General features: G+C 38.8%; 1 protein-coding gene across 8 annotated transcripts in view; it reads right to left on the bottom strand.

Annotated features, from left to right (window-relative positions):
- LPIN1 (lipin 1) overlaps window positions 1-16,671 on the bottom strand; it is an 85,439-nt gene that overhangs the window by 22,776 nt on the left and 45,992 nt on the right. For 7 of the 8 annotated variants that reach the window (XM_082047533.1, XM_082047529.1, XM_082047530.1 and 4 more), the window contains 10 exons: window positions 15,816-16,016; window positions 14,415-14,510; window positions 12,527-12,861; window positions 12,030-12,149; window positions 10,803-10,910; window positions 7,436-7,565; window positions 5,277-5,586; window positions 3,677-3,770; window positions 2,174-2,361; window positions 965-1,058 (listed from right to left, as the gene is read on the bottom strand). In XM_082047533.1, the coding sequence (XP_081903659.1) occupies window positions 965-1,058; window positions 2,174-2,361; window positions 3,677-3,770; window positions 5,277-5,586; window positions 7,436-7,565; window positions 10,803-10,910; window positions 12,030-12,149; window positions 12,527-12,861; window positions 14,415-14,510; window positions 15,816-16,007 (1,667 nt within the window). In that variant the 5' untranslated portion in view covers window positions 16,008-16,016. The remainder of the gene's footprint in view (window positions 1-964; window positions 1,059-2,173; window positions 2,362-3,676; window positions 3,771-5,276; window positions 5,587-7,435; window positions 7,566-10,802; window positions 10,911-12,029; window positions 12,150-12,526; window positions 12,862-14,414; window positions 14,511-15,815; window positions 16,017-16,671) is intronic. The other variant, XM_082047531.1, reaches the window with a different exon arrangement.

Here is a 16,671-nt window from a genome sequence, read left to right as displayed (position 1 = left end):
CTTTTGCTATTATGTGGTGAACACAGGTCAGCTCTTGTTACAGACAATAGGAAAAACACAGTATTATCATCCATCTGTCTAAGGAAGCTGAAGCTCACATGACATCGAGAGAATATGACAGTAAGAGCCTCACTAAGTACTCTTCTCTTCCCAGCATATCAGTAGGTAGGTAAACACTGCCATCAAATTCACCTCAGACCACAGAGGTCAGGTAGGAGGCTGTAACAAACCATCACATTAGGATGTACCAGGCACACCAGATCTGTATGAGCGATGTCCATGAGTAAGGGTAGCCTAACCTCTAAGGGCAGCACAATGCCACTATCTCTCCTCTGTTACACTGTATGCCAGGTGCAAGGAACTCAAGTTAAAACACCCTCCAAAAAGCTGCATCTGACACAGACCATAGCACTGCATTGCTGCCAGCAATATAAACATAAGAAATAATGTCTTAGTCTTGCAGAAATAGAAGTCTCATACTCAGTGGGTGAAGTTTGACAAGTCTTGAAAAGCAATGTCTCCATAGAGGCATATTAGCAAAATATTCAGTATACACAGACAAACTGCTGGGTACGGAGTGCTTGCAAGCAGACTGCCACATCCTTGTAAATACTAATTATTCAAAGTAGCTCAGGGCAAGCCTTAGCAAGTTCACATCCTATTTCATTTTTAGTCTGCCAATTGAGTGTGAACACTATTAGCATTTAATATCAGCTTCTTGAAATTCAAACTGTGCCAGTAAGCTGTAACAGGTCATCTGAAACTGCTCTTTACTCTCAATTTAAAGAGGAAAGATAACTAGAAGAACCTGAATTCACTAGAGAGTTGACTCTTTCAGAGCAAATCTAAGCTATGAATGCTTAAAACCTATTTTTTCAGCTACAATGAAACTGATCTAACACATAAGCGTCACATAAGTTTTTGTTACAAGAGTAAAATATTCTTTTTCCTGAAATATACTTACTTATTTCCAATCTTAACCACAAGGTTAGGGTCATCAATGATACCAGGATTGTCCACGAACTGCTGATATGTTACTGCATGTTCTAAGAACTCTTCTGTGGGAAGAAGAAAGTACATACATAAAGTATGCCTTTACAGATGCCTACGATGGGCCAACCTAAACCTCTTAGCATCTCTCAGACACATAAGCTTCACATTTTGGGTCAGCTCTTCATTACTAGGGTTCTGAGATGAGTAGTAATAAGGAAGAAAGATGTTCAGAGACTCTCAATCTCAGGAAGATGCCGAGGGTTTCTTTGTTAGCTGCTGGGTGCCCTTCCCGTTCCAAATACAAGCTAAGTGAAAGCTCAGGGATGAAACTGTCAGGGAGGAAAATCAGGTTTCTAAGCAAAGCAAGTACTTTGCCATTGTCTTTCACTGATCCTCTGTCCAAATTAGGAACAGGAACTGACAGGCTCAATGTATGTGTAAACCCATAGCCAGAAACTTAATTATCACTTGTAAGGCCTTCAGCAAAATGAAAATGTTTATCCATAAACACCCTTTTCTACTGCCTGTAACACCTTTCACAAAATCTATGCAATTCAGAAGTGATGCATATAATAAATACAACTCCAATAAATCACAGTATATTTCAAGTGTTTTAATAACTGGTTTCTGAACAGCAATCAGTGTAGCATCAGGCTCATATGATTTTCAAAACTGCAGCAACTGCAAGTCTTAACGCATTTATCTTCACTTTATGCAGCTGGAAATTGAAAGCACAGAGCATTCTAAATAACTTATCTGAGAGTCACACAAGAACCCAGATGTAGAGCAGGAACTCAGGTTACAGTTTCCAACTCCTCCTCCCATTGTCTCCATTTACAAACTACGTTTTTCATTTCTGACACCAGCAGCTGGGAATTTCCTAGCTATACACTGTACCAAGTGTGATATAAAATTTAGTACTGTCAGGAAATAAAAATACCAATAATACACTTTGAAAAAATTTAGTATATATTGGATTACTGAGACGTGTTAAAAATCACAAGACCTACGTAAGCCCACTATTTCAAGCATGAAAATTCTAGGAAACTTATTTCAGGGACAGTATTTATCTTCTCAACACATTCTTGAGTACAGCCACAGGAGGGCACTGCTTCCTCGGTCTAGGATGCTAAAACTTGGCTGACAGCGCAAGCCTGGAGTTCTGAAGGGATTCCTGTACCTTTGGTTATCTCTTTGTTGTCAGTAAGGCCTCCACAGAGAGAAATGGCAATGGAGGGCAAATCTCGAATTCCATCCGAGGTGCTTTCAACTCCACTGTCAACACCTGAGCTCCCGACAGACTGCGGAGACTGACTGGCGGACCGCGGCCCCATGTCGTTCGCGTTCTTGCTTTGGGCAGTATCCCCACTGGAAAAGAAAAATCCGTAATTCAGTCCTTATGTATTCATTCCCAATTTCTCTCCCTTCAATAAACACCATTTCCTTCTGGCACACATTTAGGAAAAAAATAATTGCTTGGTTTTGCCATAAAATTTAAACAAAGCAGCAGAGACCTCATGTACCCTCAAACATTAGATTGCTTCTGCTTACTTGCCTAAACTAGGCATGTATAATGATACCCACACTTACTTACAAGAGACAGGACAAATAAGACAATAAACTATACGACCTTAGTACACAAAATAATGCTACTATAAGCAGAGTTTATACTAGTAGAACTATTCCCATGCTGGAACAAGAATAAACATATTAGTTTATTATTTTATATTAATTATATAAACTGATAGCTAAAGCCAAAACAAAGGATGTGTATGTGTATTTATTTGTCATGTACATATAAACAAAATACTGAATATATAAACCATTAGGATTAAAATTTTAAGAAACAAAAATTAATTATACCCACTTAAAAATCTGTGTATAAATGAAATAATTATTACAGAGTGTGGGCCCAAACTCTGCTTTCCATTCTAGATTTATACGAATGCATTTGAAAAAGGAATTATCAATCCAACTTTTTTCTCAATATTACTGATCCTTCTCTGTTTTACTGAAATGCTAATATTACAACAACTAAGTTTAAGCAAGAAAGAAAGAAAAATAAAATATGCAAGCTACTTTAGTTGTTGCTCAATGACTTTAGTCAAGTGACTAGAGTCTGATGTGGAAAGCGGATAAAAGGCTCTAATGTAGATCGGAACAAGCTGGAAATTATATGTTCAGGGTAAAATATTTTCATAAATAAATCTGTCGTGTGTCATCCAAAAATTATTATAACATTCATATTTATAGGTCATCACCCACAGTAGAAAAACATTATAGCAATTATTTTGTGCTAATGCTGTTAACAGTAAGACATGTTCTTCACGGTAACAGGCAAGGACATACGGATAAATATATCCCAAGGCCAACTGCTCTCCCAGGGCATGTGAGTAATACTTGCAAACATCAGTGTACATTACATAACAATCCACAATCAATATATGATGCTTAATTGACCCAAATAGAACAATCAGCTTCAAGTACATTTCTCAGGCCCAAATGCGGAGCCTTCTAAAAGCTCTAATATTTCCCTCCACAGAGTTTTATTTTCCTTCTGCCTTCATCTCTGCTTGTACTCTGAAAAAGTAGTCTTATTTGGTTGGCAATTAAGAGTCTGATCTAAATCTGGAAGGTGACAAGAGCTCTTTAAATAGTAAAAATATAAGAAAAGGATTTATACTTCTTGGGGAAATAAAGTGCAGCAACTTCTGGTTCCATGTCAGGGAGGTCATCTAAATAGACACCATCAGCACCAAGATGACGGCTTCGTTTATCTGTAAGGGATAGCACAAATAAGCCTATTAATGAACTTTTCCTGAGTAACATGCCAGAACTATTATTCCTGTTTAACTATTTATTTCAAGATTGAGAAACCAAACAAATTGTAACAGTGTGTGAACTTTTCTATAAAATGGTACTGCCAAAAATTTCAAAACGAGTTGCTCATATACATTGTTCAGACTTTGAATACACAACATGGGACAATAGGGAGCTAGTTCTGAGGTTTGTTCAAGCCTCCTTATCCCAGACAAAACCACTGGGATTTAGAAGTCCGTGGTCACTGCAGGAAAACAGCAAAAGGAAAACTTTCTGTGTCATTGTGTAGGCCTGTTATCGCAGTAAGGCAATCAGGGCATTTAATCTCCAAGAACTAATCCTCAGTGCCCTCTTGCAAAAGGGTAATAACACAACAGACTATACTATAGTTACTAACAGACTGTAACCAGCTTGTTATGGAGACAACTAACTGTTTAGCACGTACATCCTGATGTGTTGCGTGTGCACATGCACCATTGCAGGGGACAAAAAACCCTCCTGGGTTGTACCAACACACAGAGCCATCGCTGCCCTGCCATTGCTGGTTCATCTAGACAAGTAACCACTGTAAGGCCAAGGCCTAATTGGAATTTATTCTAAAACCCACAACTTCTCACTGACCCGATTTGCAACATCAAACATCAGAAAAGCAATCAGAAAAAAGTTATGCAAAGAATGAATAGTAAGCAGAGTAACACTGTCATTTTTGTCTTCAAAGACAGTGGAAGGCATGGGGATGTGGCTACAAAACTTGTGCATTTATTGACTAAAAAGCAGCCACACAAACTGGGCTTATTTAAGGCTTATGTAATTATAGAAAAATCAAAGCTCTAAAACATAACATTTGTAAGCAAATAAATTTCATGTGAATATTGTGACACTTATTATATAGCACTATGGGTACAGAGCCCAGAAATTAAGAAGTAGAAAAGCAGATGGAATTATATTTCACAATTTCAAGATAGCATGTGTCCCACAGGGAACTGAAATTGCTCATGTGAAACAAAACACCTTATTTTATGGTAAATCTGTTGTTTGTGCAAAAGACATACTACTACTTTGTATTATCACAGAGAGGTTCCACAATTACCAGCGACACATAACACCTCTGAAAATAGTCAGAGCATGTAAAGCAGCAGACCTACAGCGTGCTTGTACCAAAAAGTGAAATCTCTGAATCTGTCGAATATGGATAAATTTGGAGTAAGTTTTGCAGTCTTGCTCATATACAGAGAGCTGACAAAAACCTCAGACCAAGAAGAATCTTATCTCTTACTACATGGCTCCTGTGAACAGCCTGCTGCACAGCTCAGGTTTTGAAGTTTCTTTCCAAAGCTTATTTCTTTTCAGATCTGAAAGCGCCTTCAGGACACAGATTAATTTATATGACAATGAGGTGCTTTATCACCATGAAATTTAAAGACAAAATCATACATATGAAAGTGCAGAATCAACAGCTTTACCTTTCTTTCTGGAAGGGGAATCTGTCTTGCCAGCTGATTGGGCTGAGCAAGCTGTAACTTGTTTTATTTCTTCACTGGCAGGCAGTGATGGTACAGCTGCTCCTGGAGACTCTATCTCTGGCTTATTTGTCTCAGCCGGTAAGGGCTCACTGTCATCCCCAGTTGTTGCACCTGCTTCTCCAATGGCAGGTAGAGAAGACACAGTGTTAAACTCCTCTACGGGAGAACTTTGGATAACCCGAAAGTGAGTGCTTTCCGAAGGATTTACATCCACCACACTGGGTTCCTTTGCTTTGAGCACAGAACTGGCCTGTGAGGGAAAAAAAAAAACCAAACAGATTGCTATTAAGGAAAGCTCTTACACTCCAGAGAGATCAGATTCTCAAGGTACACAACTACAGTAGAAAGCCACAACTAACTCAGGTAGAGACTACAGCATACAAAAGACCTCTCTGCTGTGCACTCTCTCACACAAAACTCATCTGCATCTTGGGGCCAGGAAAGCTTTGTTCTGCAAAGTGCTCTACAGCCCTCATTTCCCACTCAGCTACCTGGGAGCACGTCACAACTCCAACCCTGCCCTCTTCCTGGCAAATCCCAGCTTTTCATCACAAGGTAACCCTGACAAACATGAGAAGGAAACACAGACTGGAGTCCTTAAACAATCAGGATGCTCTCAGGGACCAGCACAGGGGCATAAAGTCATTCATTTATACCCCAGATTTAGATTTCATATCACTTTATGGGAACAATTCTATATCTTCTCTGAACATTGCTCAGGAAGTGTTCTCACAGAAGGGAGCTGAGCTCCTACAGCAGCAGCTGTATACCTGCTGTGACCTTCTTGTCACAGCAAATTCCTACATGAAGATCAACAGCATCCAAAGTGTAACTCCCAGTTCAGATATGGCCAGATCATTGCCAAATAGCTTGGCTGGGACATAGAAAGGGACTGCAGAGGGAAAAGCCTCTAGGAATAAGATTTGCAATACAGACAAGGCTGTGTGACTGGGATAAAAATGAAACACCTAAATCTACTAAGAGGGAACCCTGAACTCTAAACTGGAAATGCCAATTTGAAACTCCTGCCTGGGTCTGCACACTTAAATCAGGTCTCTATGTACAGAAGATAGCTCCCAATTTTCTTGTAATATACATGATGAGGAGAATAAGGCAGAGGTGATATGACAGTTCATGTTTGGCCTAGTAAAAAAGAGGCCAGAGCTTTTCTGAAGGAATTAAGAATTCTGGATTCCCATCTCTGCTTTTTCACTAGCTACCAACAGTGAATTGAAGATAAATGATATTAGTCCCATTATGATTCTGGTGTCACCACCAGAATGAAAAAGTCATCTTCTTTCTGAGGAGGATACCACTTCCCTGGCCTGCAAAGCCAGGGCTTTGTTTCTTTATACTGCTCCTGATGCCATCACAGCCCTTAAGTCAGTCTTAAGCAGAAGGGACCAGACCCTGCACCATTCCTGCCCCAATAGTTGCAGTACGCCACAGGAACTCCATCTTTATTTCTCAGACCCTGAGGTATGTGTAAGCCCCAAATCTCCCCTTTCCCGTAGGAATGCTCCAAGTCCAGAGCTACCACAAGGAGACAGCCAGCACCTGACTGCCCCGCCATGTGCTCCTGTGCAGCATGGGTGACAATGCCGCTGGCACACTGCAGATCCTGCCATCTAACACGAGACAGGCACCAAGCCAGTCACTCAGCCAAGGGAACAGCACGTCTTGGCATGCAGAGACACAGAACTGCAGGTGTTTCTGGATGCTTATGTACTCAAGTAACACATTTCAATTTTTGTGAATCACACTGCAAACACCAAGCACCTAATTTCCCTCCAAGACCATTTCTGAATTTCAATTATTTACCAAAGGGCAATGGGTTTGATTTTCTATGTTATTTAAGCTTCTAACTTTTACAAGACTAGGTCTCAGATACATCCTAATTTTCTACTGCATATCATCGATGTTGAGAACATCCATAGCACAAGGTCCTTTCCTGTACCTCCTAAGGAGAAAGATGCAATTCTCTTACATAAATATTGCAATTCTATGTAAAAATAGAATCCATTCCCTCTTGGGCAGCACATTCACCCCATTAAAGCACCATAGATGCTAGCAGGAATTAAACAAATTATGCTGGATACCTTTGCAGCCTGAGGTAGTTCTCCCCAGGCCCAGTGCATGTGGGGATTATTCTTCAGTCCACTTCTGTCCGCAGGCTTACTGACTAATTCTGAGTCACTCTGGGGAGTAGGAGGGCGTGAATCTGAGGGGCTGAAGAAAACACAAACAAACAGAAACACTACTTACTACAAAAATGTTACAGAAACAAAAGTAACCACAATGCACTACACACTTTCCAAACTGATATCCACCAATGCAAAACATTGAAAATCTAAATAATTATCAGCCAACTGAAAGCGTGCAAGCACAGAAGAACAGTTTAAACAGCTCAGGATCCTCTTAGACCGGCATTCTGAGGTCTCATCTGTTTTTAAATGTGCATTACAGAAGTAGTATTTGAGAAGCTGGAAGAGACTGGCCCTGAGCATTTCGGGAGGATTTTTGGGTTTCTGTGTGGAAAAAAGAACAGGGATGGCACAAGCAGCAGCAGATGAATAGATGTTAGTATTGTTATAATGGATGTGAAGAGCAGAAATTACTCACATCAACAAGACACTTTATCCAGAGTAAGTAATAAACTAGTCTAAGGAATCCAGTTGATTAGTTCCTTCTACTAACTTGTTCAGTTCTACCCTTGGATGCATGTTTATAGCAAAACCAGGAGAAGAACCATACAAAGAATGTGAGCCCTTCCAGTGAAAAAATATTTAACTGTTTGCTTTGCTGACTACTCAATATAAAATTTTTAATACTTAATTAGTAAATTATCAGTTTGTAGTGTATTTTTAATGTGGTGAAGTCAATAATCTGATGTCAAGTCAGCCATTAACAAATAACAATTCACCGATTCCAATGAGAAAAGGTAAAATTCTGATTATCTACTCTGCCTTTCCGCATAACGCAAGTCATAGAATTTCACCCAGAATCCCCAAACAAAGCCCATTATTTTTTGTCGGAGCTACAGCATGTCTTTGCTATACTCACGCAATCCTGATTTAAAAACTAAAAGCAACAAGAGAATCTAAAACATTGCTAAATCAAATGTCCAAACTGAGTTACCTTCACTCTCAAAAACAAAAGGCTTCGTAGGTTTAGTATTCTTTACCTTCTTCTTGATAAACTGAACATCCAAACCAGTTTTACTCTTTCAATATACTGCAGTTCTGCAGAGCTAGCTGATAGGGAATTCACTGGTCACAGACAAATAATTACTTCACACTAACACAAAGCAGCTTTCAAAAAATCTGTGAATTTCACATCTGAAAAAACAGCAACCTAATTATCTACATTATTCCTTGTTTTCACTTATGTTGTAGTTAGGTATACTTTGAATATGGACAAACACACTGACTTTTTAGCTACATATAATTATGTTATCCAACTAAACTATAAAATATATAAGCAATACTGTGGAAGATCTTTTTTGGCCCTAAGAATTTCAAACTGTTATTAGTCCTTAGGATATAACCTACCAATTGACAGATGAAGAAATTAATAAATGGGATTTTAAAACTACTTTCAAGCTCTAAGGATTGAGGAAATGCCTGGTGACATTTTCAGCACCTTCTGCATCACCCACTGACAAGTTTGTAGGATTTGCAGTATTTTCCCTGCATCTAAGACCCACTGAAACCTTGAAAATCAGGAATCTGGACACTTTAGAAAAATCTCAGCAGGCAATAATGCTTCTACAGCTGCTTTAAGACCAAAACATCTGGATTTAAGGAAGTGGTGTCACTGCACAAAATAATCTGTCAATTATACATATTTTAACCTTGAAAATACCCATTTACTTAGAAAAATCTCTGGTCTAGGCTTTGGTGTATGTTCAGCCCAGGTTCACTTACCCAGCCGGATGACCTGGTAGTAGAGGGCTACAAAGATGATTAGGGGTCTGGAGCACCTTTCTTATGGGGAAAGACTGAGAGAGCTGGGTATGTTCAGCCTGGAGAAGAGAAGGCTGAGAGGGGATCTCATCAATCTTCATAAATATCTCAAGGGTGGGTGTCAAGAGGATGGGACCAGACTCCTTTCAGTGGTGCCCAATGATAGGATGAGCAGCAACAGGCACAGACTGAAACACAGGAGGTTCCATCTGAATATGAGGAGAAACTTCTTGAGGGTGACAGAGTACTGGAACAGGCTGCCCAGAGAGGTTGTGGAGTCTCCTTCTCTGGAGACATTCAAACCTGCCTGGACGCAATACTGTGCAATCTGCTCTGGGTTGGACTAGATGATCTCCAGAGGTCACTTTCAACCCCAACCATCCTGTGATTCTGTGAGCCACCCAGAACACATCACTGTTCCATCCCAACCTGTCTGTCTGTCCTTCCTTACCATGAGAAACACTTGAATGTTCCAGGATCTCACCTTAACTTGGTGCTGCAACATGGTCAGGTTAAAGAGAGCAGATCTGATCTAGAAGCTGAGAAAACCTCGAGATTATCAATTTTGATACAGCCTGAAGCACCTAGTATGGCATCTGTTGAGATAAGCAATGAGCAATTTAGCCTGATTTGTTATTCAAAGCTTCCCCAGCATCAGTGGGGAATTACAGAGGTCATATTCAGACACCCACTTCAAACTGAGTTGCTGCAACTTCTCTCCAGTGACTTAATGGAGAGAAAGTGCCTGGCTGCAGAATCTCCAGACATCTCAAATTTAAAATATCATAAAAAGTGTCTGTATCCACTTTTAGCTCTGTAGAAAATACAGTCAGAGGAATCCTACACTACAGCAAAGGCTTAAGTCTCCTAAACTTTACACAAGATGCCTTATCTATTGCATCACCTTTACTCTATAAGATGCTCCCCCACTGTAAACCAACATACTGAAAATTTTCCCCTCCCCTAAACCAGGGAACAAAATAAGTTCTCCTTTGGTATTGAGCTCCTTCCACTGCAAGCTCTGCACTCCTTATTTATCACTCAGTCCCTGAGGCCTTTGCTTTGTTTTTACTTTCGCACAAGCAAACAACTCCGGAAAACCACTGGATAAATATGTCATTAAAATGTATACTGACTGTAAAGAGCCACATGGAAATGTCAGTCTTCAGAGGAATGTAACTTTTCATTAGCTAAGTTCTCCCTTTATTGTTATCACCTTAATAGAATTCAGTTTTAACCCAGGTTTTCATGGGCCTGATTTTATATTAGCCACCCTCATTCAAGGGATGATTCACCAAGGCAATTTACCTCCAGTGGATGTCCACAAAAAAGTAAACACGAGAAGTGGCTCTCATTGTTACTTTCTTTCAAAGTGTCCTGGTCAGCAGTAAGTGCAGTTATAAGTTCAGCAAAGTCCACATGCTATTAACATGTTAGAAGTGCATTAACGTGTTAGAAGGATTAAAGAGCATTCCAGAAAGAGGGAGGACAACTGTTCTACCTGTCTGGAGGAGAAAAGTGAGAAGACTGTTGAGGACAAGAGTTAGATAGGCCTCCGTCTGCTGGAACACTGAGAAGAGAGGATTGCCCTGTGCAATCTATAGGTTTACTGGACAGCACACAGCATGTTGGTAGAAAAAAAAAAAAACCAAAACAGGGTGCCATTATTCACAAGTGATGATTAACGTAAGCTCTTTGTGTGTTAGCTACATGAATGCTGAATTTACAGCTAGAGTTTTCAAACTCTGGAATACTGCAATCAAGAAACAAACAGAACATACAGTTCAAAAAGCTACTGAATGGGCAGGGTACTGACACACGCTGTCACCAGACTGGTGAAGCTAATCACATTAAGCTATGCAGTCAGTGGAAAAAGTTACTTCCAGAACGCAATTCAAATTAAGCCCTTGCTCTGAAATCATCTCCCTGCTCTCCCTTCCGCTGTCCCTCATCTACAGCACAGTCTATTGAGATATAGTCTTGTGAATATTGCCTCACTTCCATAGTTCACACAGAAGATGTGCAGCACATGCACACAGACACACACAGACTTCATGGGATTGATAACACGATGCACATCAAGAAAAAAACTGTCCCTTTTTGACAGTGTTCCACAGACACAAGAGTGGATGTCCAAACTAATCTGCTCTGTCAAAGATATATACACGCACACAAATACACATACAGGAAAAAGTAAGCAAAGTCCTGTATGTGTTGTTGTCACACAATCAATATTTCAGGTCCATCTACCTCTGCAATTCAACAGATTAGCTTTCAAAGAGACACAAGAAGCTCATATTCTTATTCACTAAGAAAACTTCTTTTAAACACCAGTTCCAACCTTGATAGTTCTTAAAAGGATTACACCCAAAGTACTACAGATTTATATACCTGCATTCACTGAAGACCTTACAAGGTGTGTGCATCAGGCAGAGTCAGATTTCACAAAATGTTCATCCTCTCTACAGTATTTATATGCAGTGACATTAACAGATATATATACTCTTCAGAATTTGTGGACCTGCCTTTGTATGCAAGCATTTGTTGAATCAAGGAAAAAGTGAACCTGAAATTTTTGTACACTACCTGATCTCAAATATAGAAAGCATTCATCTCGTAGTGACAGTGACCATGTTTGATACCAAAATTTTTAGTAAGACTTCATATATCAGTGGCACATAAGAAATTAAAGGAAGGTAATTTAGAACTGTACTATCAGAAAAAGTACCTTTGAATAGGTGACCATTCTCCATCTGAATGGGGATAAGATGTAGACTGAGAAAATGTAGAAGCTGCAGGAGCCTTTATATTAGACACTTCATCAACACAGACATCTGGAACAGGGACTCTAGGTACAGGAAAATATGTGATATTTAAAAACCATCCTTGATTACTGAACTGTCATATACTCCAGATAACAAAAAATCCCTACTGTAGAGAAGAATTAGTATAACTTGAACTAAAAAGAGATAGAGAAATGCTACCCAGTTCACACCTTCCAGATCACAGTGTGATGGAGAATTGTTCTTACGTTTTCAATGTCATTTTCATTATTTTTGTTAGTAACATTCTTAATAGCTTTCTAGCCTAAAGGTTTTTCTTAAAAAAAAACACGTTCATAAACCATAGATACTGACTTAAACAGAAAATACTGTTAGAAGGTATGTAATGGAACATTAACCCAGCATTAGGTTTTAATTATGTATCTCAGTTCCACTGTGATACCTTGAATTGTCCAGTGGTTCTTTTTCTTCCTCTGAGCTAATCTCTATAAGAAACATGTCCTCATCTTCTGACGTGTCTCCATTGTCTTCTCTTTTTAAGCTATCTAATTTATGGGTAGACTTCCTCCTCTTTTTCCTCCTTTTTTTCACAGAGCTACAGCCTGAAGATGTTTCAGTAGAAGGCTGAGATCCATGGGCTTGAGGTGGCACTTGTGAGGGTGCACCAGTGTCCAGGTTTCTTATTCTGTCTATGGAGTTCCTCTTCAGCTGAGCTTCCATTAAAGCAGTTCCCTCAGACAGAATAGGAGATGTGGAGAGATGAAAAGGAATTACCTCCTGAGAAAGAAAACATGCAAACCACATAACATATTAGTCCCTCTGCCAGTTGTAAATGTGGTTCTAAAATCTCTGCACAATTGCCAAAATCTAAGTCATTTATTCCCCAGAAAAATAACAAAGATTGGACGTCTGGGTGCTCGCTATGATCCTGTAGCATAGGAGAATTGTTCCATTGCTCCATCTCCTTAGACAAGCCAGGAACAATACTCTTAATAAAAAGGATTCTCTGAGCATCTGTTATGGGCTAGGTTATGTCACGAGTCTCTATCCACTAGATGCTAGATACAGAGCAGAAACAAAATCCTAGTTTATAACCTGAGCATTTTGTAAAATCCAATTTTCCTTCACAACTCAGATGACAGATAGTAATCAGGTAGGTCACCAGTATATAACTAGGTCACACAAACTTCCTCTTATTCCATCATATATGTACATCTCTAGACACCCATGGAAGTAATTCTAGCAATTTTTACCCACCAAATAACTGTTACCACAGAGAAGACTTAAATATAAAGATACAGAGATTAATACTGCATGTGCACACAGCTCTCGCCTGAAGAGAGTAGTATCATCCTCAATAGAGAACCATAGAATCATTTTGGTTGGAAAAGACCCTTAGGATCATCAAGTCCAAACATTAACCTAACACTGCCAAGTGCTAGAATGGTTTGAGTTGGAAGGGACCTTAAAGATCATCAAGTTCCAACCCCTGCCATGGGCAGGGACACCTTCCGCTAGACCAGGTTGCTCAAAGCCCCATCCAGCCTTGAACTCGTCAAGGGATGAGGCATCCACAGCTTCTCTGGGCAGCCTGATCTAGTGCCTCACCACCCTCATGGGGAAGAATTTCTAATCTAAATCTACCCTCTTTAAAGTCACTACCCCTTGTCCTACATAAGAATTTTAAAACTCATCACACTCTGGACAGTGACAAAAATTATGGGAGATATCTGAAGAGAAGTACCTGTATAAAACTCTTCTTATGTTACATTATGTGAGGACTATTCAAAACTAGTGTGCCCATAACTTACATAGACTAATATTTAATCACACAGCTCAAAAGCAGGCATTCTCATTTAACAGAATTCCACATAAATAGTAGTTGCAAGATCATGTCTTTGGTAAATACCAGAATTACTGTGTGCACCAATGTTTACAAAGCATGAACACTTTTACCTGTGGTGTTCAGAGTAAAGACTTCTACAAAAAAAAACAGGTCCATGGACAAATTAACCTCTCTTGTACACATCTTTGGAGCATGTGAACTCTGTACATGTTACTTCTGTTCACACACTGGCATGCACATAACTTCTAATTTATTTTTTAGTTATGTGATTACTACCTTTAGATTTTTTCAGTTTTGGTGACCCAAAAAACAAAGTAACTCCATAGTATTATATTAAATTTCCTTAGCAGAAAATTGTCCTGAAACTTTCAAAACTATCAAATGGGTAGAGGTGATGTTTTTCAACAAAATTTGTTAACTCAAAACTGACTCTGAAAAGCAGGCATTGAATTTTTAACAAATTAAAATTAGTTTTGACTCTCACCTGATCATTATCCATCTCCTGCACAAAAAAGGCCTCTCCATTGTCTCCTAGTTTCATGTGCAAATCTACAGCCTCTCCATTAATTTCTATGTCAACCTGGAAGAAAATAAATATATTTTTAAATGAAAATAAAGTTATTTTAGGTACACAGCTCCTGTTCAGATCTCCTACCACTGTCACTGGACAAATGTTTCTCAGGGAAGTGTAGGAAACCTTATAATAAATATAAAATACTGAACTTGTCCGTTTTTCTCCCCACCCCTTCAGAAGGCCATCAATTGTCAGCGTGCTTTTCTAACTCATTCAGCTCATTACTGTCTTGGTCCTCTACTCAGAAAGGTTTATAGTAATTATATAAAGTCCTGAATCTTTTTAAATGTAATTCTGAACGCTTCACTCACCACACAAATCTTTTTGCTCTTTTAATTCATAGCCTAATTTTGCCTTGTGCAATAAGTACTTCAATATGCAAATTCTTACTATACTGTCTTTCAGTTGCACTAAACAGACTTCTCTTTACAGTATGAGAAGCACAAATGTGAAAAAATTGTCTATTTCTTCTAGACATTTATCTAACCACTATACAGCCTCAACTATTTCCATTTTTTGTCAGAAGGATCTCTCTCTTCACCTGTAACTTTTCTTGTCACCAACTGTGTTCTCACTGGTGGGTTTTTTTGGACGTTTGGACAAGTCTACATTCATTTTATATTGCAGGACACAGTATACTATTGGCACAGTAACATTATTAACTTCTGCCCATCATAAATACTGGTATTCTTTCCTGATTCATGTAATAATTTAACACAGTCCGCAGCAATACCAGGATCTTTCTGCTGAACAATTATAACTACGCTAGAATTAGACTGTGTGTAGCTACAAATTATTTACTATAACAATCCATCATGCATTACTTACTGGCAACTTTGCATCTGATATCATATTGCCGGGTCACTCAGCTTGGTTACACTTATCTAAACGTCCTCACTGCTTTTTCTATCTTCAACTAGCCTCAACATTCTGTCATCTGAACATATTACTTCATTATTAACTCCCTTTTTATAACTATCAATGAACATGTTAAACAAAAAGGTCTTAATACACAGTTACTAATTAAATATTATAATCCTAGATCAGCACACTCAAAACTTTGCTTATTGAAAATAAATATTGCCAATTTCATGGTTCTTCTTGGTTTCTTTTTATAGTCAATGTCTTAGAAATTATGCTTTGAAACGGAAGAATAAGCAATGATCACTTTAACTGAATCTAGCCTCAATTTGGGCACCTTGCAAAGAGTGTCTTAAGAAAGTCTTGACTAGCACATCATAGAACACTCAGTAACTTTCACACTATTAGAATCCCCCTCACAGAACATATAAAAATTCTCAATTTTCTTACCACTTTCTCCCTAGAACGTAGGACTCCCATTTTCCCAAAGCGTACATGGAAAGGGGAACACTGAAGATTTCCATCTGGCTGACGTACTACAATTATATCTATACATCCAGACAGTGTGGCTGGGTTCAGTCCCTTGTAGAGCTCCTTCACAGTCACAAATACTTGCCCTGCTAACTGTCCAACGTAATTCATGGTTTGGACCTGAAACGCAAAAGATGGAACAAATAAGATTCTGAACCCTGCTTTATATTTTCGAGACATTTGAAAGCCAGAGATTCCAGCAGTGGGGTATTCTCCTGTTAGACAAATAAAAAACTTCATGTAGAATCAGAAGTCCACACCTAACTTGTTTACAGCTGACATGTGTTTGTAGAGAGCTATTAAAGGACAAAACCAAAAGAGACCTTGTAAGTCAGAGAATTGTACCAACTTTCAAAAGTTCACAAAATCACTCGCATTCAAAACCACTGTCACTTTTAGATTCTGCAGCTCTTAAGTATCTCCAATTATCTCTGAAAAGCATTACTTCCAAAATAACATCTCCTCCGATCATTTATTGTGCCCCCAACACTAAATACACCTTTCTCATGTATTTCTACAGGCTTTTAAGTGCATGGCAAGTGAACGGTTTTAAGCTGAACTAATTTTCCACTACACTCAAGTCAAAGATTATTTTTGCACTTTCCATGGATTTATCCCATTAAAATATTATAATGCATATGCACAATAGATACGCATTAAGGTTTGACAAGCAACCTTCGCTTCAAAGCATCTGAACTTTAGAGTGCTTCCTAACACAACTTTACCATTCTTGTTTTAAAATTGCCTTTTAGTATCAGCAGCTTTACTAAAAATC

This window comes from Streptopelia decaocto, assembly GCF_964273445.1.
Source record: "Streptopelia decaocto genome assembly, chromosome: 3".
In the NCBI taxonomy this organism is placed as follows: Eukaryota; Metazoa; Chordata; class Aves; order Columbiformes; family Columbidae; genus Streptopelia; species Streptopelia decaocto.
The sequence above is the reverse complement of the archived record's forward strand: the minus strand, read 5'-3'. Positions and strand labels throughout refer to the sequence as shown.